The 27,105-nt window shown below is 34.5% G+C and overlaps 2 protein-coding genes across 3 annotated transcripts in view; one reads left to right on the top strand and one right to left on the bottom strand.

The window, feature by feature from the left end:
* LOC111044289 (cilia- and flagella-associated protein 299-like) overlaps positions 1–3,554 on the bottom strand; it is a 53,214-nt gene extending 49,660 nt beyond the window's left edge. The window contains exon 1 of one of the 2 annotated variants that reach the window (XM_022329386.2): positions 3,339–3,554. In XM_022329386.2, coding sequence (XP_022185078.1) covers positions 3,339–3,493 — 155 coding nt within the window. In that variant the 5' untranslated portion in view covers positions 3,494–3,554. Of the gene's footprint in view, positions 1–2,172; positions 2,389–3,338 lie in introns of those variants that run through there. The other variant, XM_039436406.1, reaches the window with a different exon arrangement.
* LOC120353333 (nitric oxide synthase-like) overlaps positions 1–27,105 on the top strand; it is a 402,542-nt gene that overhangs the window by 362,736 nt on the left and 12,701 nt on the right. The window contains exon 2 of the mRNA XM_039436630.1: positions 15,721–15,860. Within this exon, the coding sequence (XP_039292564.1) occupies positions 15,721–15,860 (140 nt within the window). The remainder of the gene's footprint in view (positions 1–15,720; positions 15,861–27,105) is intronic.

Below are 27,105 nucleotides of genomic sequence, written 5' to 3'. Positions count from 1 at the left end.
AGCAACCGATGGGACGTGATCGTGATTTTAAGCCTCTCATATCGTCTATGATCTCATATTGCATCTACATTTTACAAATTTAGAGCCGCAATGTGCCCCTATTTACTATGTGTTGATAGATTCCACTCATAAAACTCATGATGGATAGTGATAGTGATAATAGACTGTTATTTTCTAGCTTCGTCATTGAATGTCAAGGTTTTGAACCCTCTCATTAAATCATCTATAACCTTATCTAGCATACATTATATCCAAAAATGTATAACCGCAGTATGCCCAAATTTATCATATGTATTAATGGCTTTCTTTGGATAGATTTCATAAGTGATAGAAGAGATATAGAATTGTTTTTAGTTTGCTCTAGTTTGAAGAACCTCTATATGAATTTGAATAGTAGAATTCATGTTCATTGGCGATAGAAGTGATTTAGAATCATATCTAGTTCGCTCTAGTTTGGAAAACCTCTTAAGCCTGTTACACACAACGATTTTATCGTACAATATTTTACCGTCCTTATAAATTCTATCAGACAAACATCTATCAAACATCTTGAACTATCAGACAAACATCTATCAAACATCTTGAACTTGACAAACATCATCTGTTTGAAATCATCTGTTTAATCTAATAGAATTTATAAGGACGGCAAAATCTCGTACGAACAAAACTCGATGTGTGTAGCAAGCCTTACACCAACTGTGATCTTATATACGCGTCGACATTTCACTAATATAAAGCTGCAGTGTATTTGAGTAGCTCTTATTCCAAGACCTCCAGCTTCAGTTTGTTACCAACTTCAAAAATTGATAGCTTTTCTTTTTCCTGTTTAGTTTTCATGGTATGATTTGTTACCCACTTTGTTCATCAACAACAAATCCCACTACACAGTTTCCATATAGTTACTTTAGGATCATTTTTCAGAACGAATAAATTGGATGTTGTTTTCCTTGTCGTATAAAATTCAATATCCTCCATATATAGACAGTGATTGAACAAGTCTGACAATATTTTCTAGTGTGTGAAATGGATGGCTATCAGGTTGCAGTGTGACCTATAAAATCAATTCTCATCATAGAGGTTCACAAATACTATCATATATCTTGTTGAAAAATGATAGAATGCTGCTCTCCTAGATCAAAAACAGATTATTTTTCGAGTAATTTCTATGGGAAATATAGTGTAATTTGAAAAATATTGTGATAATCGGTTGTTTCAATGTATATAGCGACTATAAATGTTACGCAGATTAAGAAATTGAGAAAATTTATGGCTTAGATGGTATTGGTTCAGAAATTTGATCGTAGTAATTTATCCTCATCACTGTACGTGACCTATTTTGAGATGCAGTCTCAACTAATAGGGGATTCAGAATATGATAACAACATTTTCGTTATGTACTGTATTTGAAACTAGGTACTTTATTGTGTTCATAAAGATCAGGTTACATCACTTTAGAGAATGATCTAGTTTTATTAAACCCGTCTTTCAATTTCCACCCCTCATCCTTGTATCTATTTGACTGATTCATCTTAATGCTGATTGTTAGAATCCTTCGACCGTGATTTTCAGTTCTGATTCTCAGATTTTTAGAACTACAAAAATATTCTTACGGTCTGTCCTAAGCGGATTGAGTAAAGTTTGGCAAATTTACGGATTAGAACCTTAGATTTTGACTGAAATCTGTCTTGACATTGTTATCTATTATAGTCATGTTCCATAATCGGACTCCACAAAACTATCTCATCCTTGGCTTAGAGGAGCCTACTCCTCTATAAATTGAAATACTATTGAATCTATGTAGTTCAATTCAATTTTAGTTGTTGAAAAGGTTCATTAGTGTATTAGTTGATTTATTTGGTTCTGACGGCTTTGGATAACCCCAAAGTACTTGTTTCCACAGTGGAAATTATTTTGAGATGAAAGATTTTGCATGATTATGAAAACTACTCGAATGATTTTCATTTTTTGATGAGGTATAATATTTCTTCAATCGATTTCATGAAGTTCTCTCCCATTCTAAATTAGTAGAACCATAAATAATGATAAGGAGGATAATATCATAGTAGTATAGTTCACAGTATTATAGTTTATTAGTAAGGTCTGAGGTATTATGATAAATATATAAAATTTACTTTTATGAGAACTATCCCAGTTTTAGGTGATTGCTATTACCTGTAACCAAGTTGAGCGACACATCTTGCTATGAAAATACTTCTGCCATAAAACAAGTCAATCGGCGTCACCAAAGAATCAAGGTAGTCGTCATAGGTTGGGAATGGAATTAAATAACGGTCTGCTTCTACCTGTGGTGACCCTCCGAACACCATTTTACCACATCAAATTTATTTCCAAGGAGCGAAAAGCGTTAGGTTTCTAGTTCAAAAATCTATAAAAGATAAGCAATGAATAAAAGTTAAAATCCCAAATCATTAATGGCTCAGATGGTATTGGTTCAGAAATTTGATCGTAGTAATTTATCCTCATCACTGTACGTGACCTATTTTGAGATGCAGTCTCGACTAATAGGGGATTCAGAATATGATAACAACATTTTCCTTATGTACTGTATTTGAAACTAGGTACTTTATTGTGTTCATAAAGATCAAGTTACATCACTTTAGAGAATGATCTAGTTTTATTAAACCCGTCTTTCAATTTCCACCCCTCATCCTTGTATCTATTTGACTGATTCATCTTAATGCTGATTGTTAGAATCCTTCGACCGTGATTTTCAGTTCTGATTCTCAGATTTTTAGAACTACAAAAATATTCTTACGGTCTGTCCTAAGCGGATTGAGTAAAGTTTGGCAAATTTACGGATTAGAACCTTAGATTTTGACTGAAATCTGTCTTGACATTGTTATCTATTATAGTCATGTTCCATAATCGGACTCCACAAAACTATCTCATCCTTGGCTTAGAGGAGCCTACTCCTCTATAAATTGAAATACTATTGAATCTATGTAGTTCAATTCAATTTTAGTTGTTGAAAAGGTTCATTAGTGTATTAGTTGATTTATTTGGTTCTGACGGCTTTGGATAACCCCAAAGTACTTGTTTCCACAGTGGAAATTATTTTGAGATGAAAGATTTTGCATGATTATGAAAACTACTCGAATGATTTTCATTTTTTGATGAGGTATAATATTTCTTCAATCGATTTCATGAAGTTCTCTCCCATTCTAAATTAGTAGAACCATAAATAATGATAAGGAGGATAATATCATAGTAGTATAGTTCACAGTATTATAGTTTATTAGTAAGGTCTGAGGTATTATGATAAATATATAAAATTTACTTTTATGAGAACTATCCCAGTTTTAGGTGATTGCTATTACCTGTAACCAAGTTGAGCGACACATCTTGCTATGAAAATACTTCTGCCATAAAACAAGTCAATCGGCGTCACCAAAGAATCAAGGTAATCGTCATAGGTGGGGAATGGAATCAAATAACGGTCCGCTTCTACCTGTGGTGATCCTCCGAACACCATTTTCCCACATCGAATTTATTTCCAAGGAGCGAAAAGGGTTAGGTTTCCAGTTCAAAAATCTATAATAGATATAAGCAATGAATAAAAGTTAAAATCCCAAATCATTAATGGTTCAGATATTGTTATTAAATCAGAATTTGAAGGACAGATTTATCTTTTTTTTTATTTACAATGCAAATGCATTTTCAGTAACTACCAACGCAATGATGATACCCGATTTAGCTTATTCTTTCTGAAATTTTTACTTTCCTTGCCCTATTAGGTAAGGAAAGTATTGCTTTACGAAAAAAATTAAAGTACCCCAATTTCTGAATTTCTATACGTTTCAAGGTCCCCTGAGTCCAAAAAAGTGGTTTTTGGGTATTTGTGTGTGTGTGTGTGTGTGTGTGTGTGTGTGTGTGTGTGTGTGTGGTGTGTGTGTGTGTGTGTGTGTTGTGTGTGTGTGTATGAGTGTATGTGCGTTAACGGATTGACTTGAAATTTGGAACGTAAGTTCCTTACAATATAAGGATCCGGCAGGAACAATTTCGATCAAATGTGATTCATGATGGACAGCTATATTGTATTTAACATAAACACTGTTGGAGCCAGCTCTAGTTTTCATTTTTCGTTTTTGAATTGGACGCGCGCTCCTCGTTCAGTTCGTATTTCTTTCACTTGAGTGCGTCGCGCTCACTAGCCGGTAGGCTTTTTCTTTCAGTTCAGTCTCGCTTTGTAATAGCTTGCCTCGAGTCGGGAATTGATAATTATTATTCGTCGATCATTCCCAGAAGAAAATCGTTCTTCAAATTATTATTTTTTCGTTAATGTTAAATCGTACACCATAAACCTACGTTTGGAAGAGTGTTTGCCAAACTCCCTTTAGTTGAAAGTTTTAAACTATTATTTTTCGATTGGAAAGTTCACCGATCTATAGTCTTTAAAGACATTGTAAATATCTCGTCAGAAATATATGTGCAACGTTATATGATGGAAGCCGAATTTACCAACAGTAGATGACAATTAAGCTTGCCTTTTCACCATCCTTGATTCATCTCCTACCTCGGGGACACCTGAATACCTTACCTGGGAGTTGTAAGCTCAATAATATAAATATTACATTAGGTACTCTGCAGATTTTCGGTGAGTTGTTCTTTTATATATTCATTGCATGTACTTGTTTCTGTAGAGATATCACTTGTTTCTTTTCTATTCAATACAGTCCACTTTACATCAAAATTATTGATTACCAATTTAAAATCAATATAAATTTCTTAAAGTTGAACCTTAGAGTTTACATTGGTCCACCAGGCCAGATTTTATTGGCTATTTTTTATTCAAATATTTGGCAAGCACTTATCCAATTTTATTGTAAATCGTTTGTGCATGCTAGGGTTCAAACCTGTTTGTACATTATGAATTGAGCCGATCAAGTTGGTTCACTCTTATCTCTATTGTCCGATCGGAACCGTTACTTTGCAATGCTGATAACGTTATCGCTTAGCTTGCTTCGTCTATTGAGCTTTCTCTGTTCAATTTGTACTAACATTATCATTTTGCTTGCTTGAATCATCAATGAAAATCGTTCATTGTTGCATTCGTAATTTTATTCGAAAATTAGTAAATGAAAATCATTAAGACCTTTCCAATATCCAATCATGAGTGAAAAGAAGTTAAAGCTCAAACGAGCTAAACTTGAGCAATATTTCTATCGTATTCAACGTACTTTCGATTTGTCGAAAAAGGCTTTAAAAGAAGAAGCTAGTGCTAAACAATTTCTAATTCTCTATAGTTCCACTCTTAAAACTGTTCAGGATTATGAAGCTGTTGAAATGGAAATACAGGAGCTTGAAATGGAAAAAGACCCGGAATTTGTACCCAAATTTAGTAGTTCACATATGGAAATGTTCGAACATATGGAAGCAATTGCTAGTGAATTGAAAAAACGCAGTCAGGTTGTACCTAGTGTTTCTACCCCGGCTCAACCTGTATCTTCCAATAAGGATTCGTCTAATATTTTACCGAAAATTGAAATTCCTGTGTTCGACGGAGATCAATCAAAATGGGCGGTATTCTACGAAATGTTTAAATGCATGATTCATGACAACAAATCGATTCCAAATCAACAAAAGGTCCAATATCTGGTGTCCAAACTATCTGGAGAAGCGGCTAATATTTCACGTCATCTACCACCTATTGCTAATAATTATGAAATTATTTGGGATGCATTAATTAAGCGGTTCAATGACCCCCGCTCACTCTCAAATGTGTACTTGAAACAAATTTTCGAATTCAATTGTCTAAAATCTGAGTCTCGTGCAGGTTTAGTTTCTATAGTCGATCAGTTCTGTGGTTCAATTACTGCTTTAAAACGCCTACGAGGTGAAGATGTATCTGATGCAATATTTCTGTTCCAAGCGTTGAAAATTTTAGATCCTGTTTCTCGAAAGGCATTTGAAGCTTCAGTTCATACTAAGGATGATCCCACATATACTGATTTTGTTTCATTCATCGAAAGGCAGATTAAATCGTTACCGCATGACGAATCGTCTAAACAATGCAAGCCAGTAGTGAAACCAATACCAAAATCCAAAGTGTTGGTTGTTCAATCGAATTCGCAAGTGACCAAATCACCGGTAAAAATATCAGAATGTCTGAAATGTTCGATGACAAATCATAAATTGATCAATTGTCGTCTTTTTCGTCAGTTATCACCTTGGGACCGTTTTCGTTTTGTTAAGGAGAAGGGTTGCTGTTTGAAATGTTTCTCGCCAGCCCATCGTAGTAAAGATTGTACTTCTTCCAACTGCGAGGAATGTAGTCAGAAGCATAATTCGCTTTTACATTTCGGAAATGCTTCAAATTCGTCATCAAATTCGGATGCGAAAAAGGTAGAAAATAATACTATTACCTGTTGTTCTATCGATTCGAAGTCGGCACCGTATAGTGTTCTACTATCAACTGCTCAAGTCGAGGTACCTGATAAGAGAGGTAGATTGCACAAAATAAGAGTTTTAGTTGATTCAGCTAGTCAAAGTCATTTCATTACTCGTAAACTTTGTCGTAAATTGCAACTATCGATTTCTCCTTTCCAATTAATTGTGAATGGTTTTGGCGGAAATTCGCAATCAGTTTTTGGTCGTACTTTTGTCACGCTTCAATCTCGACTCGATTCTAGTGTTAAATTTTCCATTGAACCATTAGTTGTCGAAAAAATCATGGAACAGCTTCCCACTAGTAAAATTGATAATTCTAAATTATCAAATTTGTTTGGTCTTCGACTTGCTGATGAAAGTTATCACATTCCCAGCGAAATTGACGCTATTATAGGAGCTGAATTAGTGCCCCATATTTTCCGAAATGGTCGTGTGGAAATTGATTCGAATTATTTGATGGCCTTGGAAAGTGTTTTCGGTTATATTTTGATGGGTAGAGCCCCTATTTTAACTCAATCTTCAGAAAATTCAACGTGTTTGATGACTTGTCTAACATCACCGTTGGATAAGTTAGTTCGAAAATTTTGGGAAGTGGAAAGCGTTCCAGATGTAGGAAAACAACTCACTGCTGATGAGTTGGAATGCGAGAAGGATTTTGCATCGTCCGTTCGTCGTGAAAATTCGGGTAGATTCGTTGTCTCATTATCGTTTTCAAAATCCCCTGATTGTCTTGGTGATTCTTATGCTATGTCAGAACGTCGACTCATCAGTTTGGAGAAACGACTGGCACGTGATCCAAACATGCGTTTAGTGTATCACGATGTCCTCTTGGATTATCTCAAACAAGGACACATGGAATTGATAAAAAATCAGAGTGATAAAAGTGGTTATTTTATACCTCATCATGCTGTAATCAAAACTCAGAGTCAATCAACGCCTTTGCGTATTGTCTTTGACGCAGGCGCGAAAACTACTACTGGAGTATCATTGAATGATATACTTCATATCGGCCCCAAGTTGCAAACGGATATTTTCGTTCTGTTAGTCAATTTTCGGTTATTTTCTATCGCTGTAACTGCTGATATAAAGCAGATGTATAGACAGATTCTTGTCGATGAATCGTGTCGCAAATTTCAGCGTTTGTTATGGAGATTTTCGTCCAATGATCCCATACAAATTTTTGAATTAAAAACTGTCGTATTTGGTCTGAGTGAGTCACCGTTTCTAGCTCTCAGAACTGTCCATCAACTTGTTCAAGAAGAAGGTGAAAATTTCCCTGATGCTAAAGCTCGTATTCCGAGTGACATGTTTATGGATGATTTGGTGACAAGTGTGTCTTCTTTAGGTGAAGCAAATCGTCTTTGTAGTCAGGCTAAAGAATTGTTCGAGAGAGGCGGATTCGAACTTACTAAATGGAGTTCCAATTCACCTGAATTGATGAATGATTTCTCGGAAGATGAAAAATCGGCCTTGTCTAAAGATTTCGAGATGGGAAATTTGTTGGCTGTCCTAGGTTTGAAATGGCAACCTGGTAGTGATTCGTTTTGTTTTTCAGTGAATCCTAATCAGTCTGTTCCTACCAAACGTCACATTTTATCGGTAGTAGCACGCATTTTCGATCCTTTGGGACTCTTGTCACCCCTAACTTTGTTTCTTAAATGTTTAATTAAACAATTATGGAATGCTGGTCTTGATTGGGACGATTCAGTACCTCCCTCTATTGCGCTTCAATGGGAGACATGTCAGAAGGAGTTCCCTTTATTGTCCAATCTCTTCATACCACGTCATTTAGGAGTGATGAATGATTCGAAAATTACTGTCATTGGTTTCTGTGATGCATCGACTTTAGGTTATGGTGGTGTGATCTACATAAAATCTCAAATGGATATGCAACCTGCAACTATCACATTGTTGTGCGCTAAATCAAAAGTCGCGCCATCTAAGACTTTATCCATACCTAGGCTTGAATTATGCGCGGCGCTCTTGCTCGCTGAATTAATACAGGTTGTTGTCTCTGTTTTGAGCCTTCGTTGTCACGTGACTCGCGTTGTTGCATTATCGGATTCTACTGTTGTCTTACATTGGATCAGGGGCTGTCCATCTAGATGGCAATCTTTCGTCGCTAATCGAGTTACGAAAATTCAAGACTGTCCTATCAACGACTGGTTACACGTGGCAGGAAATTCAAACCCAGCTGATCCCATTTCGAGAGGTTTATCCCCTTCTGAAATAATTAATCATGATTTGTGGTGGTCTGGCCCCTCTTGGCTAATGTTAGAAGAGAGTGATTGGCCCGTCAAGGTCGATCTGGAACCTATAGAGTGTCTACCTGAGGTCAAGGTTCACTCAATTGTCACTGTAGTACAGTCGGAAAATTCATCTATTAATTCGATTCATCTTTTAATTGCTCGTTGTTCCAACTACCAACGTCTATTGCGTATCATGGTGTTAATATTGAAAGTACTTCGTCTATTGCCTAAACCTCATGAATTAGATTTCGATTTGGCGGAAAAACATTTGTGTAAAGTCGTACAAAAAATTCATTTTTCGAAAGAATTACTGGAATTGAAAGCTGGGAAAGAATGTACTTCTCATCTTCAACAACTGTCACCCTTTCTTGATCATGATATTATTCGTGTGGGTGGACGTTTACAAAATTCTGAGTTGAATTATGACAGCTGTCATCCGATTATATTACCGAAAAATGATCCATTGGTCACGCTTTTGATTGATTATTTTCATGAAAAGCACTGTCACGCTGGACCTCATTTATTGGCGTCTATTTTGAGACAAAAATATTGGATTTTATCAGCCCGTGTCCTTATAAGGAGTCATGTACGAAAATGTAACAAGTGTTTTCACTATCGTCCCACTCTTACACCGCCGAAAATGGGCAATCTGCCAGCCTGTAGAACTCTGTCGTCTAAACCATTCGTCCAATGTGGAGTTGATTATGGTGGACCCATTCGAATCACCATGGCCAGGCGTCGGAATCCTTTCATATTTAAATCGTACATTTGTCTTTTTGTCTGTATGGCAACTAAAGCCGTTCACATTGAATTAGTTTCGGACTTATCGACCCAAATGTTCTTATCAGCTTTTCGCCGTTTCCTTGCTCGACGAGGTCCTTGTAAGGTCATGTATTCCGATAATGGTACCAACTTCGTCGGCGCCTATGATGAGCTAATAAAATTGTCACGGATGCTGAACTCCAAGGAATATCAAAACCTGCTCCAGAATGAACTTGCTGATCATAGCATTGAGTGGAATTTCATCCCGCCAGGTTCACCTCACTTCGGCGGTCTTTGGGAGGCGAATATAAAATCAGTAAAGTCACACCTGTTTCGAGTTATTGGTAACCAGTTGTTGACTTACGAAGAATTGAACACTGTCTTAGTTCAAATTGAGGCTGTACTTAACTCACGCCCGTTATGTCAAATGAGCGCGGATCCGAGTGAACCCCTCGCCCTCACACCGGCTCATTTTCTCACTTTGACACCTCTTAAGTACCTTCCTATGTTAAATGTGGAAGATCGTCCAATGAATCGATTGGATCGGTTTGAATTAGTCAATCAAATGGTTCAGTCTTTCTGGAGTCGTTGGCGCAAAGAATACTTACATGAATTACAAACCCGTGTGAAATGGTGTAAGGATTCCACCCCTCTCACGGTTGGTACAATCGTCCTAGTGGATCAACCAAATGTCGCACCGTTGAAATGGCCTCTGGGGGTGATTGAGGAAGTATTTCCCGGTGCTGACGGTGTCGTTCGAGTGGCTATGGTGCGGTGCGCCAATGGTCGCTTCAAAAGGCCGGCTACAAAGTTGTATCCGTTGCCTACTCAATAATTTTCCTTTTGCATTTTTTGTTTTATTCTCGTTTTGTTTTATTTTTATTTCTTTCGTCGTTTATTCATTGTTTTTTCGTTTCTTTGTTCTCTAGCCTTGTCTGAAAATAGCTTTTCAGCCGGGGGGGGATGTTGGAGCCAGCTCTAGTTTTCATTTTTCGTTTTTGAATTGGACGCGCGCTCCTCGTTCAGTTCGTATTTCTTTCACTTGAGTGCGTCGCGCTCACTAGCCGGTAGGCTGTTTCTTTCAGTTCAGTCTCGCTTTGTAATAGCTTGCCTCGAGTCGGGAATTGATAATTATTATTCGTCGATCATTCCAGAAGAAAATCGTTCTTCAAATTATTATTTTTTCGTTAATGTTAAATCGTACACCATAAACCTACGTTTGGAAGAGTGTTTGCCAAACTCCCTTTAGTTGAAAGTTTTAAACTATTATTTTTCGATTGGAAAGTTCACCGATCTATAGTCTTTAAAGACATTGTAAATATCTCGTCAGAAATATATGTGCAACGTTATATGATGGAAGCCGAATTTACCAACAGTAGATGACAATTAAGCTTGCCTTTTCACCATCCTTGATTCATCTCCTACCTCGGGGACACCTGAATACCTTACCTGGGAGTTGTAAGCTCAATAATATAAATATTACATTAGGTACTCTGCAGATTTTCGGTGAGTTGTTCTTTTATATATTCATTGCATGTACTTGTTTCTGTAGAGATATCACTTGTTTCTTTTCTATTCAATACAGTCCACTTTACATCAGAATTATTGATTACCAATTTAAAATCAATATAAATTTCGTAAAGTTGAACCTTAGAGTTTACAAGTAGACTTGAGATGCGCGGGAACACTAGCGTCAGGTGATCAATTTTCATAACGGCAAGGAAAGTTGTGTGAGTGCGCCACACCAGATTTTTGAAAAATTGAGAAATTTAAATTTGAGAAATTTATCCATTCCATAAATATTTATAGGCTGGATTTTGGCACTATAGTTTATCGATAGATTTATAGATTCAATAAGTTTAAGGAACGTTCTAGAAACGCAATTTTCATATTTATCGGTTCAATAAAGTTATTGAATGGATAAACAGCTTATGGAACGACTGAGAAACCAGGCATATAGTGTTTATCGAGAGATTTAAGGATTCAATAAGTTTAGGGAGCGTTCTAGAAACGCATTTCTCATGTTTATCGATTCAATAAAGTTATTGAATGGATAAACAGTTTATGGAACGACTGAGAAACCGGGCATTATATTCATTAATCATTCGTCACGGTTTCCAGCTGCAATTTTAATGACTTGATATCTATTACCAAAATATATGGTCACCAATAATGAATATATAACCATATTTAACTCTTTGATTTCTCAATAAAAAAATCATCTTCACGTTTTCCAGCTACAGGATTTGATAATTACCAATATGTGCTTATCAATTATGATCATAACATATTCAAACTCTGTATTCTCAATCTAAAATTGTTATAATATCATAGATAAATAATTAGATACTTATAAGCCTACACTCTCAGGATGTCATGACAAACCACTAATTTGAAAATACCATGTAGGCTTATACAATGTTTATCCTCAAGATTTGTGGCATAAGTGAGCCACATTCTACGTTCCCCAATTCTTTTTCCCCACAGCAATCTCCATTCGGCCTCTCCTTGAGCCTTATAAATAAACATCTGCTATGACATTTCCATTTCGGCCAAGACTTTATTCCAGGCCTTTAACATTCACAAACACGCCCCAAACAGTTAATCTTCCTCTTCCGGAAATGCTCACGAGGTTTCCCCGAGAGAGAGAGTGTGTGTGAGAGATGAATAGAAGGTCCTCAGATTTCTGAGAGAAAGAGAAAGCGAGTAGCTAAAGTATAAGAAAGAGAGAGAGCGTGCGTGAGAGAGTGATGGAGAGAAGGTACCCAGATTTCTGAGAGAGAGAAAGAGGAAGTGATAAGCTGACGTATTAGAAAGAGAGAGTGTGTGTGTATGTGTAGAAGACAGAGCGAGATTAGAAGTGCAAGAAGGGTTCAAGATCGTTGAGATTGTTCACTCCTAAAATGTTTGATTGATTGAGTACTTTATTTATGTAGATTACAATATATACTGGCTTATACACTTATATACAATAGCTTACAATACAGCAAAATTATCAATGAATTTACAAAATATAAATTAAGAAAATAATTAATGAGCTGTATATAATATGAAAAAAAAACAATTTGTAATAACTATAGATAAAATAGATAATATTGTTATGCATCTACATAAATTGGCGGAGCTTTGGACATATGAATGTCCATTCTTTGGAAAGAATATTCGAAGTATTCTTCCCACTAACTCTCTACCAAATGAGAGAGAGAAAGAGGAAGTGATAAGCTGACGTATTAGAGGGAGAGAGAGAGTGTGTGTGTGTATGTGTAGAAGACAGAGCGAGATTAGAAGTACAAGAAGGGTTCAAGATCGTTGAGAGTGTTCACTCCTGATGTGTTTGTAAGAGAGAGATAGATTGAGAGTTTGTAACAGAGTAAGTAAGGTCTTTGAGGTTAGAGACAACTTGTCTCTGCTCGGAATTCTTCCTCATTCAAGCACTGTTGCTGGCTTCTGGGACCATATAATCGATCTTACCTATGTTTACGTTTGTGTGGTCCAAAATATTCAGCCTATTTGGCCAACTATTCCTGTGGACTGACCAACCAACCTCCCTCTTTGCTCTGTATATCTCACAGAAGGGAACATCGTTCTACTGTTGATGTTATGCATGATATTCCAGATGTTATTACAAGGGTTTTAGCCTACAAACCCCACGGTTCCTCGGGAAGATTAAAGGGAAATATGAATAACGTATCATGAAGGCATTGTTGTAGAATTGCCTCTTAATTGTCATGAAAATCTGTCGTAAGGACATACGGATTGCATCTACCTATTGTCTTTGTGAGCAAGTCTGTTGGAGAGTAGTCTATTTTATCTTTGGAGTACTTAGAGTGGTTATCAATGGAGTTTAGATAGAAGTTGAAATTGAATATTGAGTAGTTCAAGTTGAACGGTATATCAATAGATATTACACAATCTAGTAGTAGTAAGCTATGGCATTTTTATGTAGTAAAGAGTTCGTATTCAATCAATCATATTGGATATTCTAATAATTATGTTCAGTACAACTTGGGTAATGCGATAGGAAAAAATCTGGTATGGCGCACTCACACAACTTTCCTTGCCGTTATGAAAATTGATCACCTGACGCTAGTGTTCCCGCGCATCTCAAGTCTACTATTCAAAGATTTGAGCCAGCTGGTGACAGGGCAATAACGCTGTAAACACACATGAGGTCTGCTATCTCTTCATAGTGAATGATTTAATAGAATCAACAATAATTTGCAATTGAATAATCACATTTTCTGGAATTAAAAGCTTATTTTCAATTTTAGGTGAAAATGTTACTGTACATCAATTGTAGAGATTTTCATGCTCAATCTACTCCACTTGATTTTTTTTGTTCCAATTGTATCTGAAGCCTGATAATTGGAAATCTATCTGCATTGATGGGGCGGAGCTCCTGAAATTTTTACAGATATGGGACTTGTGGCAGTTGATAGAGCTTATCGATGACTATTTTAGGTATGAATTTGATCAAAATCGTTGGAGCCGTTTCCGAGAAAATCATGAAAAACCCTGTTTTTGACAACATTTTCGCCATTTTAGCCGCCATCTTGAATTGCATTTGATCGAAATTGTTCGTGTCGGATCCTTATAGTGAAAGGACCTTAAGTTCCAAATTTCAAGTCATTTCGTTAACTGGGAGATGAAATATCGTGTACACAGACGCACATACACACAAACACACACATACAGACCAATACCCAAAAACCACTTTTTCAGACTCAGGGGACCTTGAAACGTATAGAAATTTAGAAATTGGGGTACCTTAATTTTTTTTCGGAAAGCAATACCTATTACCATAGGTAAGGAAAGTAATATAATACATGAATTTATAGAGTAACCTTATTCATGAACAGACTAACTCATGGAAATGTTGATTTCTAGAATCTACTCCACATTTATAATGAGACAACTTATATAATTAGCTGTGCTAATAGTGAAGTTGTGTTTCTTCTCTGGCTCAAAATTTTGCAAAATTACTCAATAATTTCCAATTTGTAGAGATTTGAGTGAAGTATTTTTCTTTTTAATTAGTTTTTGAATATCAAAATTTAAAATTTTCAGTTTAGTCATTAGTTTTGAAGTGGGAATTGGACTTTTTGGAGTGAAAAGTGGAATCTTAACCTCATTCTTTTTTGAAACTTTTATTTGTAAAAATTTTGGAGAAGACAGTTCTGGGCTATGCCTGTTGTCTTCTCCCAATCGTATTATATATTATAATTATGATTTGTGATTGTCAATGAAATGAATAAATGAATAATGGCAGTGGAGGAAGATAGGAGAAAAACTTTGGCGAACCTCTGTCTTGTCAATGCTTCCTATAGACGGTAGCAGATACAGGTTTATTGATGTAATATTAACTGTTCATTCTCGTTTGAAGTAATCAATCATATTTATTAAGCAAGAAATTATATTCTTCAATCATTTAATAATGAATTTCTATAATTGAGAGAAAATATTTTGTTAATCAATTATTAATTCTACATTGTTAATAGAGATCTGGCAACAGAGCAAAGCGAGAAAAAGATAGCGATATCCGCTTTGTTGAATGATAGACAAGGATAGTAATACCATTGCTTATCAAACAGTGCCATTATAACGTGGACCTCACTATAATAAACAATAGTAAACTACTAGTAGTAGTACGGTATGGCATTTTTATGGAGTAAAGAATTCAACCAATCATATAGGATATTGTAATTATGTTCAATACAACTTGGGTAACGCGATAGAGAATATTATAATACATGAATTCATAGAGTAGGTAACCATATTTATGGACAGAGTGATTCATGGAAATGCTGATTTTCAAATTTACTCCACATATTATATAGTGGGACAACTTATATAATGATCAACCACTAGCCATGGTAGTGAGCTATATGACTCATGGTTATTTTCACTGCCCATTATCATATTGGTATTCTATTATAGTACGGAAACAAGAGTCGGTAAATTATCGGGTAAATTTTCGGAATTCTCTATTGAACCCTGTTATCGTAGATGAAGTAGGATTGTATCCTAATCAAATACTTAATACTTAAACAGTATTTTGTGTTTTTGATCTGTTATTTTATATTAAAAACTTTCCAAAAAAGGGTACTATGATGTTACTTTATAAATACTTAAACAGTTTTACACAAAACCTTGGAAGAATATGATAACTTGAGCACTGAAACTCAAGTTTTATGTTGCTGAAACTATTGAGTAGGAGAGGCAACATATTGTTTGTTTATTCCATTAGGAAAATTCGTAGAAGTTTTTAATTGTTAGCTTATTTTGAATGTTTTTTTTTCAGGACACAACATGTTCACAGCAAGCATGCCTCGCGAGTGTGATGAACACACAGATCCTGCGCAGTGGAACTCCACGGGCCAAAGACGAAATCCTTCGACATGCCAAAGACTTTCTCGAACAGTATTTCGGATCTGTGAGAAGGTACGTCTTATACACCTCAATTCTATTCTCAAGTTATAATGGCCATCCATTGTGGATATGAGGAGCTATGTAGATTTGTTACAAGATTTCTATCCTGACAAGAAAACCCATGGGAATAAGATTCAGGTATATTAATAAGTTGTTTGTTTCCTAGAGTTTAGTAATAATTATTGTTTTAATCTTGAGGGACAGTTCTAATTGTTTTGCTCTTGATCTTAACCTTATTTGAATAAATGTAATAGAGTTGTGATGTGTGAAAATGGAAATTCATGGCAAAAAATCAACTTCATTACAAATATATGACAGAATATTTCAATAATGCTTGAAGATTCATCCATTTTTTCTTGCGAATCAATTGACTGGAAGGTTCTGTCCTCAAATGGATCATGAGCTATGGATTTTCTCCTATCTCTTTGTGATGTAAATTAGTGAAACGTTTTGATCTGAGGCAAAACGTGAATGATTTTGAAAAGATTTTGCATCCACAACGACCACCAGAAATCTGGAATATGATATTTGCAATCGAAAGAAATGTTGGAGGTTTATAGAGAAGTTTCAGTGGGGAACTATGAATTGGAATGAACTCGATTTTTATCAAATTCTAAGAGTTTTATCCCTCAACTAAATTCTTTGTGAAAGTCAATTCCCTTTCCAACACTTTAAATCCATGATGATCAATACTGAAAGATACTCATTTTCATAGTATGTCTATTCGATTTTGAGCTATAGTGAGGTTCACGTTATAATGGCAGTGTTTCATTATCAATGGTATTGCTATCCTTGTCTGTCATTCAACAAAGCGGATAGCGCCATCTCTCTCTCGCTTTGCTCTGTTGCCAGAACGGCTTTTAACAATGAAGAATAATTAATTCATTCACAAAATATCTTAATTATGAAATAATTGAAAAATATAATTTCTTGCTTAGTAAAATACTAGTAGTTCTGTGAACAGTAGACCTCACGCAGTATTCCCATCCACAAGTACCTGATGTCAACTGTTTTAAATGTTAACAAAATCAGTTCACGTTTGAATTTGTATTCCATAATTTATTAATATTTATGTTAATTTGAACAATGAATAGAATATATTTTTTCTATTCCAGAATTTATATAATATTCATCCAGTTCCGTGATAATCTTTCCATCTAATGAAAATTAATTTTTTTCAATCAAAAATATTATAATTTCTTCAGCATTATTTGGTTCATTTGATTATTTTTAATCACCTATTAAATTAGTTTTTTCGAATGTGAGAATATTGATACTGATGGACACGCATAATAATAACATGACTGCAAAACAAAATATTGAAACCAAAGACCTTAAAGCTGCGATTAGACCAAATTTATTAACAAAATGTTAATAACTCAATCCTTATAGATTATATTAGATTGAACATAATTTATCATACACATGATGAACATGTGTGTTTGTCAACTTGTGTTCAATCTAATAGAATCTATAAGGATTAAGTTATTAACATTTTGTTAATAACTTTGGTTTAAACCCAGCTTAAAGATGCATACCTCTTCAAGGTCTTTGATTGAAACAATAGACCTCATACAAATACAGTAATAGACTGGCTTCTCCAAACATCTGTGTAATCACTTGTCAGCTGATTTATGATGAATAATTCTATAGTCTGATTTTTACTCTAATATAATTGGCGTATGAAGGAGGCTCCTTTTTCCTTTTATATTATCCTTGAATTGCAAAATTTTCAAAAACCTTGTATATACTTCGACGCGCAATTAAAAAAGGAACATACCTGTCAAATTTCATGAAAATCTATCACCGCGTTCCGCCGTAAATGCGCAACATATTATAAACATTTAAACATTTATATATTCAAACATTAAGAGAAATGCCAAACCGTCGACTTGAATCTTAGACCTCACTTCGCTCGGTCAATTAATACGTTAAATTCTTAGAACATTAGGCAAAGTGAAATATTGATTATGGTACTTGATGTTTGAAGTAGCTGATCTAAATCATCACATGGCATGAATAATAATTTATCAACACATCAAATATAGAAATCAAGTCAGCATTCCAATTGAATGAGTCACAGCAGAATATGGAACTGTGTCAAAGTGCTTTGAGGTGAATTATTTGGGGGCTAGAGACGAGGTGGGGGAGTCAAAAAAGGGGGAACCAAGCCGCCACAAGCGATTATCTCAATCTTGTTCTTAGTCGGTGGGTGGAGGGAAGGGGTTGACACTGAACACAGTCAGATGCAAAGATAGGCCACGTGTTGCTGCTAAGTGGGTGGTTTTTGGGGGTAGGGGGAACCTGAGGGGGTTGACAGGGTTGGTAAGGGGGGTGATTGTTAGCTGACGAGGCGATTGTGGTAGCCACTCATCAGCTGGGCCCTTTTGTCACCCAGGCCGTCTCTTGTCCTTTGCCTTATGCCCCACTAGCCCACATACAACCCTTCTCAAGATCGCTCACACCAAGGTATTTCGTAGATAGGCCTGTTCTTAGGAGAAAGAGCTCCCTGCATTGAGGCTAGAGAAACATCTTTTCTTGTGAAGAATCTGTGGTATAGAATAGAATAGGAAGAACGTTTATTGAATAAATAAGCTACCTTAAGCGAACCTCAAAGAGGCTGCTTGACAAAACATGTAAATTCAAATATAAATTTATTTTTTGTTTTAATTTCATATATCAGTGAACTTTATTTCTACAAGAATTCACTTAACAGTAAACAGTATATGTTCTGATAACAGTAGTTTATGGTTGTCTCAAAATAAGAACGAAATAGAAAAGCTCTCATTTTTCATATCATACAAATTTATATCGAGTATTTGTTTTAGCTTAAACAACAATTTATCAGAATCTAGAATATTTTTGAGAGAGTCAAATTGTAGACAATTCGTCCTATATTCATACAAAATCGTATATTGATCTGCAGCGTTAAAACAAAGCTCTCCAATCTTCAACACCTCAAATCCATTTTTTCACTTACCTTTTATTATTATTACATTTTGGTTGGGTTGTGTTGCCGTGTTGAGCTTTGTTTGATTTGTGTATTTGTATTTATGAATGTGGAATAAATTTTAATTTGAATTTTGAATATAATAATATAAGAATAAGCATCTTAGGGCCAGAATAATTATTATAATATTTAAAATAATAGTAAGTACTCCAGTTTCAAGTGTTAGGGTCTCTTCACACTTAATTACGCTACGCTGAATTATGCCCTATCTCCCAATGTTAAATCCAAGCTACGGAAGTGAACGGGACCTATTTGTGGCTTGGACTTAACATTGGGAGATATTGACGAGGTGAAAATTTTGGAGATATTAAAATAGGGTGTGTATTCCAGCGTAGCTAAGTGTGTGAAGAGACACTTACATAGGAAGGATCAATTTTCCTCCTCGGATATGATGCTTTAAATCAGTCTGGTTTTAGATGCCGATGCGAAAGGTTGTGATTATCAGTACGCTCCGATAGTGAACGGTGGGCCCGCTCGGCTGCCTGTTATATTCTGTTTCTCGTAGTACAAGTTGACTTGAACTGTTTATTGAATTTGCTATTTTACGGAATTATATTCAAAGTTATAATATAATGTCGTGCCTCAAATGTAACTCGGCTGCCACTCCTAACGCTGCTGATGTCATCAAGTGTACCAAGTGTGATAGCATTTTTCATGTTGAATGTACGCGTATCCGAACAAAAGGAAAGTTAGCAGGACTTGGCGCAAAAAAAGATACGTGGCATTGTGACGATTGCAATAATACAACTGTGACTGTATCTTCCGCTGACCAGGATTCAGTTCTCCAGGCCATTAACTCGCTTTCTACTCAAATGAACTCTAAACTCGACGCTAATTTCAATAAGATAACAAGCCTGGAAAGTGCCGTCATTAAGAACACTACTATTTTAAACGAATTGCAGAGTTCAGTGAATCTAGTCAAATTGGAAACTGAGAATCTAAGGGGTGAGTGCGAGGGTTTGAAGCAGTTGAATGATAAGCTTTCAAGAGAACTATACTATACAAAACAAGACCTCAGAGACTTACAACAATACTCCCGGATTAACAACATTGAAGTTGCTGGCATCCCCGTAACAAACAACGAAGATGTATACAGGATTATGGAGTGTGTTGCTAAAGCATTACAAGTGACATACTCCGGGACAGATATATCTATAGCACATCGAATTCCTGTGACAAAGAACGCTAAACACCCCTCCATAATAGCTTGTTTCTTATCGAGATCTACACGGGATTCGTGGTTGTCTGCTGGAAGAAAGCACCGATTAACGGCGAAGAAGGTGGACGCTGCCCTACCGGATGGAAATGTTTTCATCAACGAACACTTAACACCTCAGAACAAGTACATTCTATCGTACGGAAAAAGATTGGTGAAAGATAAAAAAATCGATAGTGCGTGGCTAAGGAACGGAAGAGTGTGGGTGAAGGTGCATACCAACGACAGTCCTATCAGAGTATGGGTTCCAGATGACATTCATGAGGCAGTAGCTAACAGTTCACGTGAAAACTGTTGAAAAAGTGGCCGGTAATGTGGAAAAAATTTTTGTAAAATAAGTCATGGATAAGCCAGGTACAATTTTTCTAATTCATTTCCTTGGGTCATTTAGATGGTTTTAATTTCTGTTGATTATTTTTTTGCGGTATTTATTGAATGAATTCAATATTAATTCTATACATTTTATAGGATTATCGTTAGAGTAATAATTAATCAATCTATTTGCTTGTTTTATTTCCATTATTCCAGCATAAAAAACAAAAATATAATTATCAGATTACTCAACATTCTTAACCAGTCATTACTTTAATTTAATTTATCTGCGTTATCCGCGTTGAAAACAATGGTTAGGTAGGTTCAATTTTTATTTTTTCATTATTATTTTTATCTTGCTTTGAGTGAGGAGTAGGATAATATAGTGTGTCTTTTTTGGAGTGAATTATGTATTATTCTCTAAATTATTTGAAAAATAATCTGGAAATATTTTAAAAATAATCTGGAAATATTTGAATTTAGTATAGGCCTTTTGGATCACAAAGTGATTTCATTAGAATTTAATTTACTGTAGAATCTTATTAGTATATTTACTGTAATTGTTACATGTAGCTCCGGGCTTGATTAGCTGACTTGATTTAAATATTTATTTTACTTCAACTGGTATCTTCTCTGTATAGTGATAACAGTCGAGTCTACTTTCTTTTCTAGCATTGTGCTGTGTTGTTAATTTATCTTGTTTTTGTTTTAGTTTTTATCTTGTTCTATTTCTACGCAGCTAAAAAAGAAAAACTTATCTAATTTCCTGTAACTTGGGTAGTTATAGTGAGGTTAAATATTTGTTTCGAATAATTGCATTATTAAAAAGTAATAGGATTCAATTCGAATAATTTTGTTATCAGAAAGTAATGTATTCAATTCGAATTAATAATTAAATTGAATAATTACATTGTTGGAAAATAATGATGCGATATTCAATTCGAATGATTGGCTAAAGTATTATGATTATTTGTAGTACGGTACCCTTTACAATTAATATTGATTGATGTCAATTAATATTGATATTAACGGATGTTGATTTAATCCTTATAATGCTGCTTGTAATTGCTAATAATATTGAATTATTCGAATAATTTTTCGAGAATTATCAAAAGTAATATGATATTCAAATAGTCTACTTTGAAATATTATCTATGGTAACATAATTAGACTATATTGCTTTATTATCAGTTATGATACACCCTAGTGTTGGTCTAACAATTTATGGTTCTTATTTACACAAATACCAAAAAAAACCATCTATTCTGCCTCCAATGTATATTATCATGTTCAAATTTTTTCCGTACATTATGTTACATGAAATTTGTATTTTTTGTGGCGGTTGAGCGGGCGGATGGTCCCGGAGATTTTTTATTATTTTTTGTTTTAGAATTTTTTTTACTGTCTATGGACAGACATGAAATAGAATTAGACAATTATAATACAATATTTTGTAGAGAGTATGATACATTTAATTCATTCAATTTATTTTTTAATAAAGAGAGAAGCTTGAAAATAATTCATTTAAATATAAGAAGCTACAATGAAAACATTGACAATTTATTGGTGGGACTCAACTCATTAGATTTTGAAATAGACATTATTGTGTTGACTGAGACTTGGCTCAATATAGATGATATCAAGCAACTTGACGGTTATGAAACTTATCAGACAGCAGATAAGCGTAACAGAAACGACGGAGTGCTTGTTTTTATCAAGAAATCGTTATCGTCAGTTGGGAGAAGTTTGAATATCGGTGGGGTCAATGCTGTAGAAATTGACTTTCACTATGATAAAAAGAAATACTGTTTATTAGCAATTTATCGAACCCATGATTCTAATGTACAGGAATTCACTGATCATCTTAGAAATTATTGTATTGAAACCAATAAGGGCAAAACCAATATAATCGCAGGAGACATTAATATTAATATATTAAATAACGACTTACAAACAGACAGTTATTTAGATGCTTTGTACGAAAATGGGTTTATCAATTGTATTGATAAACCAACAAGAGAACAGAATAATAGCAGTACACTGATTGATCATGTATTTATAAAAAATATTGATGTGTCTTCAGTTCAGTCAGCAATTGCAAAAGTTTCTATAACAGACCATTACATAGTAGCCTTGCAAATAAATTCAAATTCTATGGATACAACCACAACTGAATCACCTAAATTTTACATTCATAGTGAAACTTTAGAATCTTTTCTCAGAGAGGAAACATGGGACTCTGTGATTGCCGAGCAAGATGTTAATACTTCAGCAGATAATTTTTTTTCTATTATAAAATTTAACATTGAAAGGTCAAAAAAGCCGGTCACACAAGTGAACTCACGTTTTAGAAAAATAAAGCCCTGGATAACGGATGGATTAGTTAGGTCAATTAGAGAGAGAGATAATTTACATAGGCTTACTAAGAGACAACCCTTTAATTTAGAATTAATTAATTACTTTAAAAACTATAGAAATAGATTAAATGACTTACTTAAAAAAACCAAAGCCCAGTATTATAGAGATCAAGTAAACGATAGTGGTAATGACCCAAAAAAGTTCTGGCGCGTAATAAATGAAATTTCAGGAAGAAATAATAAAAAAGAAGGATTTCCATTAGATCATTTCAAAAAAAATTATATTTTTGATTCTCCACTTCATAAAGCGAGAGTAGTTGCAGATGAATTCAACGACTATTTTTCGCACGTAGGGGAGAATTTGGCAAAGGCCGTTCATTCCAATAGTGTTCCAGCTATTGATGATGATCTCTATAGACTCGACACGAACTTCATCTTGCATCCGGTAAATGATGATGATATTTGTAGATTTGCTTCCGAAATAAGAGGCATGTCTGCTCCCGGCTTCGACAATATATCTGCTCAATTTTTCAAACAACATAATAAAATCTTTATTAAACCCCTTAAACACATTTATAATTTGAGCATTACTCAGGGTATTTATCCAGATAGTTTTAAAATAGCCAGAGTTTTTCCACTTTTTAAAAATGGTGATAGATCCCATGAAAGTAACTACAGACCTATTTCTATTTTAAGCATTTTCTCTAAAGTTTTAGAAAGAATTATAAAATTTCAGTTGAGTAATTACATTGAGGCTAACAACATTCTTGCAGATGGACAATTTGGATTCAGGAAGGACAAAAACATATCTGATGCACTGTATAAATTAACTCAAGAAGTAGACCAATCAATAAATAAAAACCTTAATAATTTAATAATATTTCTGGACCTGGCCAAAGCCTTCGATACAGTCGATAGATCGAAGCTATTAAAAAAACTTGAAATGTTAGGTATTCGTCACAACTTGAGCCACATATGGCGACCGCGTGCTCTCCTAAAATTTAAAAATTGTAGATTTCTGTTATTTGTTGCAACACGTGCTCTGAACATATTGTATTTAAGAATATGAATGCTCGAAGAGCTAGAATAATAAAAAGAACCGTTTCTCGAAACTATTGAGAATGCATTTGAATAGCTTACCTAGACAGACGCTGGGGCATTATTCTTTTGAAAATAGTTTGAGACAAAATCATTCTTTCCTAGAAATGTAGCAGTATTCAAATGTCAGTCACAGACACGTTTACTATAGAAACCACATGGCCCACTGTGCTTTGTGTCAACCCTTGTATATACCTATAGCATAAGTTGATGGCAGGTAAATGAAGATTGTGAATAGCAATATAGATATATAGTTAGGAGAGAAGTAAATATAGATATGTGAGTTAGTTCACAATGTAACCACGTGGTTAGCATATGCTACAATTTTACCACGTGGTTAGCATATGAATATTATTGAAGCAATTATTTGATGATCAATTATTTGAATGGTGATCACATAAAACGATAAACATGATATATGAGTAAATGTATTTATAAATTAGGTCATGAAGTAAATTAGGCTATATGTATAAAGTATTCAACATATAATGTTATATAATAAATTATAATTCAATAATTATTATAAGCTAATTAAGTTGGTTGAATCCGAACTCATAGGCTAAGGACAAATTTGTAATAGAATAAATTAGGTATATTGATTGAAACATGTTGACAATGAGTATAAGAACCTGCTTAATTAATTAAGTAGTAATTGATTGGTATCTTATTAATTTGATTTATTCAACTCGATTGTAATGATGTACTGTATGACATTGTATTTTGTTCATTTCATGTATTTATTATTGAAGTATTTGCCATATCAGATTTATAAGATTGATTACTGTATTAATCAAATCAATGCATTCAATTGTCAGTATCCAAACTTCAGAGTTTAAATATTGATAAAATATATGATATCATTTGTTTTAATAATGAAGGGGAGCCATAGTTTAAAATGATTTAACATAATAAACATTATAGTGAATTCAAATTGATATTTGAATTCAATTTGTAAGCAGAATATTAGCTGATGAGTTTGAGGGTAGGCGGAGCTAGAGGGCGAAGGGTGATGAGGGGTGGAAAATCGTGGTGCTAGTATATATGCAGGCAGACCATGCCTTGCAAGTTAGTGGCATTTGAGTGGCAGTTAGTGGCAGTTGAGTTGCTGTTAGTTGCTGTGAGTCTCTTGGATTTTGGACAGTGTTCAGGGTAGGAGTGAGTTTTTGGTTTCAGACTTCAATTATCCTATAGGGAATTGACTGAGCCAGGTAAAGATTGCATTTAGAACTTTCAATTTTTCTCATTTCAAATCCACACCACCCCACCCTAAAAAAGCCCAAATAACTATATCAAATTACATAGCATCAAAGTAAACAGCAAATTTAATTATTTAGCTCTTCTAAATACAAATCTGTGGATACAGTTTTAATTAACTTCTTGAAGCTTACAGTTGAAATTTTCTTCTAAGCACAAATAATAGTTTTTTTAAAGCAAGGCTCCCCTAATCATATTCATTCTTCAAACTTTATCAATTCTCTTATTTTTGACTATAATCATATTTTTTACTAGAGTTGTTCAATACTTTGATTTTATATCTTATTGTTCAAGTAACCTGATAAAAGTAATAAGAACTGTTTGCTAAATTTTGTTGTTTAAAATTAAACTTGAACTGTTGTACTTTCAAAAACTTAATCATCTTGTATTTATGTCTAATCATTACTATATTTTTGATCAATTTTTTATAAATTCATATAAATTTAAAGTTCAATAATAAATTCATAATTAACCTTTGTTTTGACTTTCACTTCGTACATTCCCTTACACACGACCCTGATCTATCTATCTTTATCTTTTTCTTCAATATTATTATTAGTTCAGTGAGTGAAATATAAGTAAAGTAATTATTTTATCAATTCATTGTAATTGATTGGCGCCGGGCAAAATACCGTATAGAGTGTGGGAGTTCGAGACCCACTCTAAACTAGACCGACAGTGGAAAGAGTTCAAACTCTTACAATTGGTTCAGGAGTTATCTATCGGATAGAAAACAGGTCGTCCAACTGTTGGGTGTTGAGAGTAAAATTAACAACATTGAATACGGTGTGGTTCAGGGCAGCACCTTGGGGCCTCTCTTATTCCTGATTTATATATACAACTTAGCTAAACTGCCACTTGACGGTAACCTGTTCCTATTTGCTGATGATACAGCTCTGCATGTAACCGGGGTGAATAAGGAAGAAATGTATCAAAAGGCTTCTCGTGATCTCCACCTTTTGAAGGCGTGGTTTGATGATAATATTTTGACGCTTAATATAAAAAAATCAAAATTCATGGAAATTTCTTTACGGAAAAATCATGAGCCTTCTGTTGACACATTAATGTTACATTCTTGTGGGAATCCAGATAACAATCAGTGTCAGTGCGATTGTATTGAGAGAGTGAGTTCTTACAAGTATTTGGGAATTATGATTGATGAAAAACTTAACTGGTCAGTTCACATTGCCTATCTGAAAAATAAAATACGTAAATCCATTTACATTTTTCTCAACTTACGTCAGTTTTTATCTAAAGATGAACTTAGGAATGTATACTTTGCATATGTCCAATCGTTAATAGTTGCTGGGATTTTAGCTTATGGGGGTGCTTATAAAACAATTCTATCTCCGTTATTGATAACTCAAAAACTAATTATAAAAATTGCTTTAAAAAAACCCGTCCGTACCCCAACTGCACTCATATATGACGAGTTCAACGTTCTCGATATTCGCCAGTTGTATGTCAAGAGCCTACTGTTGTATATTCATAAATATAGAGCAGATATGTTCACGAGAGTTGCTCACAACTATAGTACTCGGTCGGCGGAGTCTTTGGGCATAGAAGTACCTAGACTTGTGGGGGCTCACTCCACTACAAACACTCATTACGTTTCGCACATCATTTTCCGAAACATTCCGGCTTTCTTAAGAAGGGTAGAGGATTATTCCCTTTTATTTATAAAAAACTTATTACTGGTTGGTTGAAGGAGATTGGCAGGGAGGGTATTGAAGAACTAATTCATTCTATTTATCAATAACTAATTAACTGATGCCCCACAGCTCCGTTTCATAAAAAGAAAAATTTCTCATATAGTAATGATAATAATAAAAATAATAATAATAAAAAATAAAACAAAATATTAAATTTGTTAATAACAATGAAAAAATAAATAAAAATGAATAGCGAGCATCTGCGATCTGTAAGGAAGCTGTATTGCAAACGATGTTTATAGTAATACAGTATTACGGTAATTTTATGGTTTTTGCTGATGAATGCGAGAGTCAATCA

The sequence above is a fragment of the Nilaparvata lugens genome, chromosome 10, assembly GCF_014356525.2.
Source record: "Nilaparvata lugens isolate BPH chromosome 10, ASM1435652v1, whole genome shotgun sequence".
NCBI lineage: Eukaryota > Metazoa > Arthropoda > Insecta > Hemiptera > Delphacidae > Nilaparvata > Nilaparvata lugens.
This window is presented reverse-complemented; position numbering and strand designations above follow the sequence as displayed.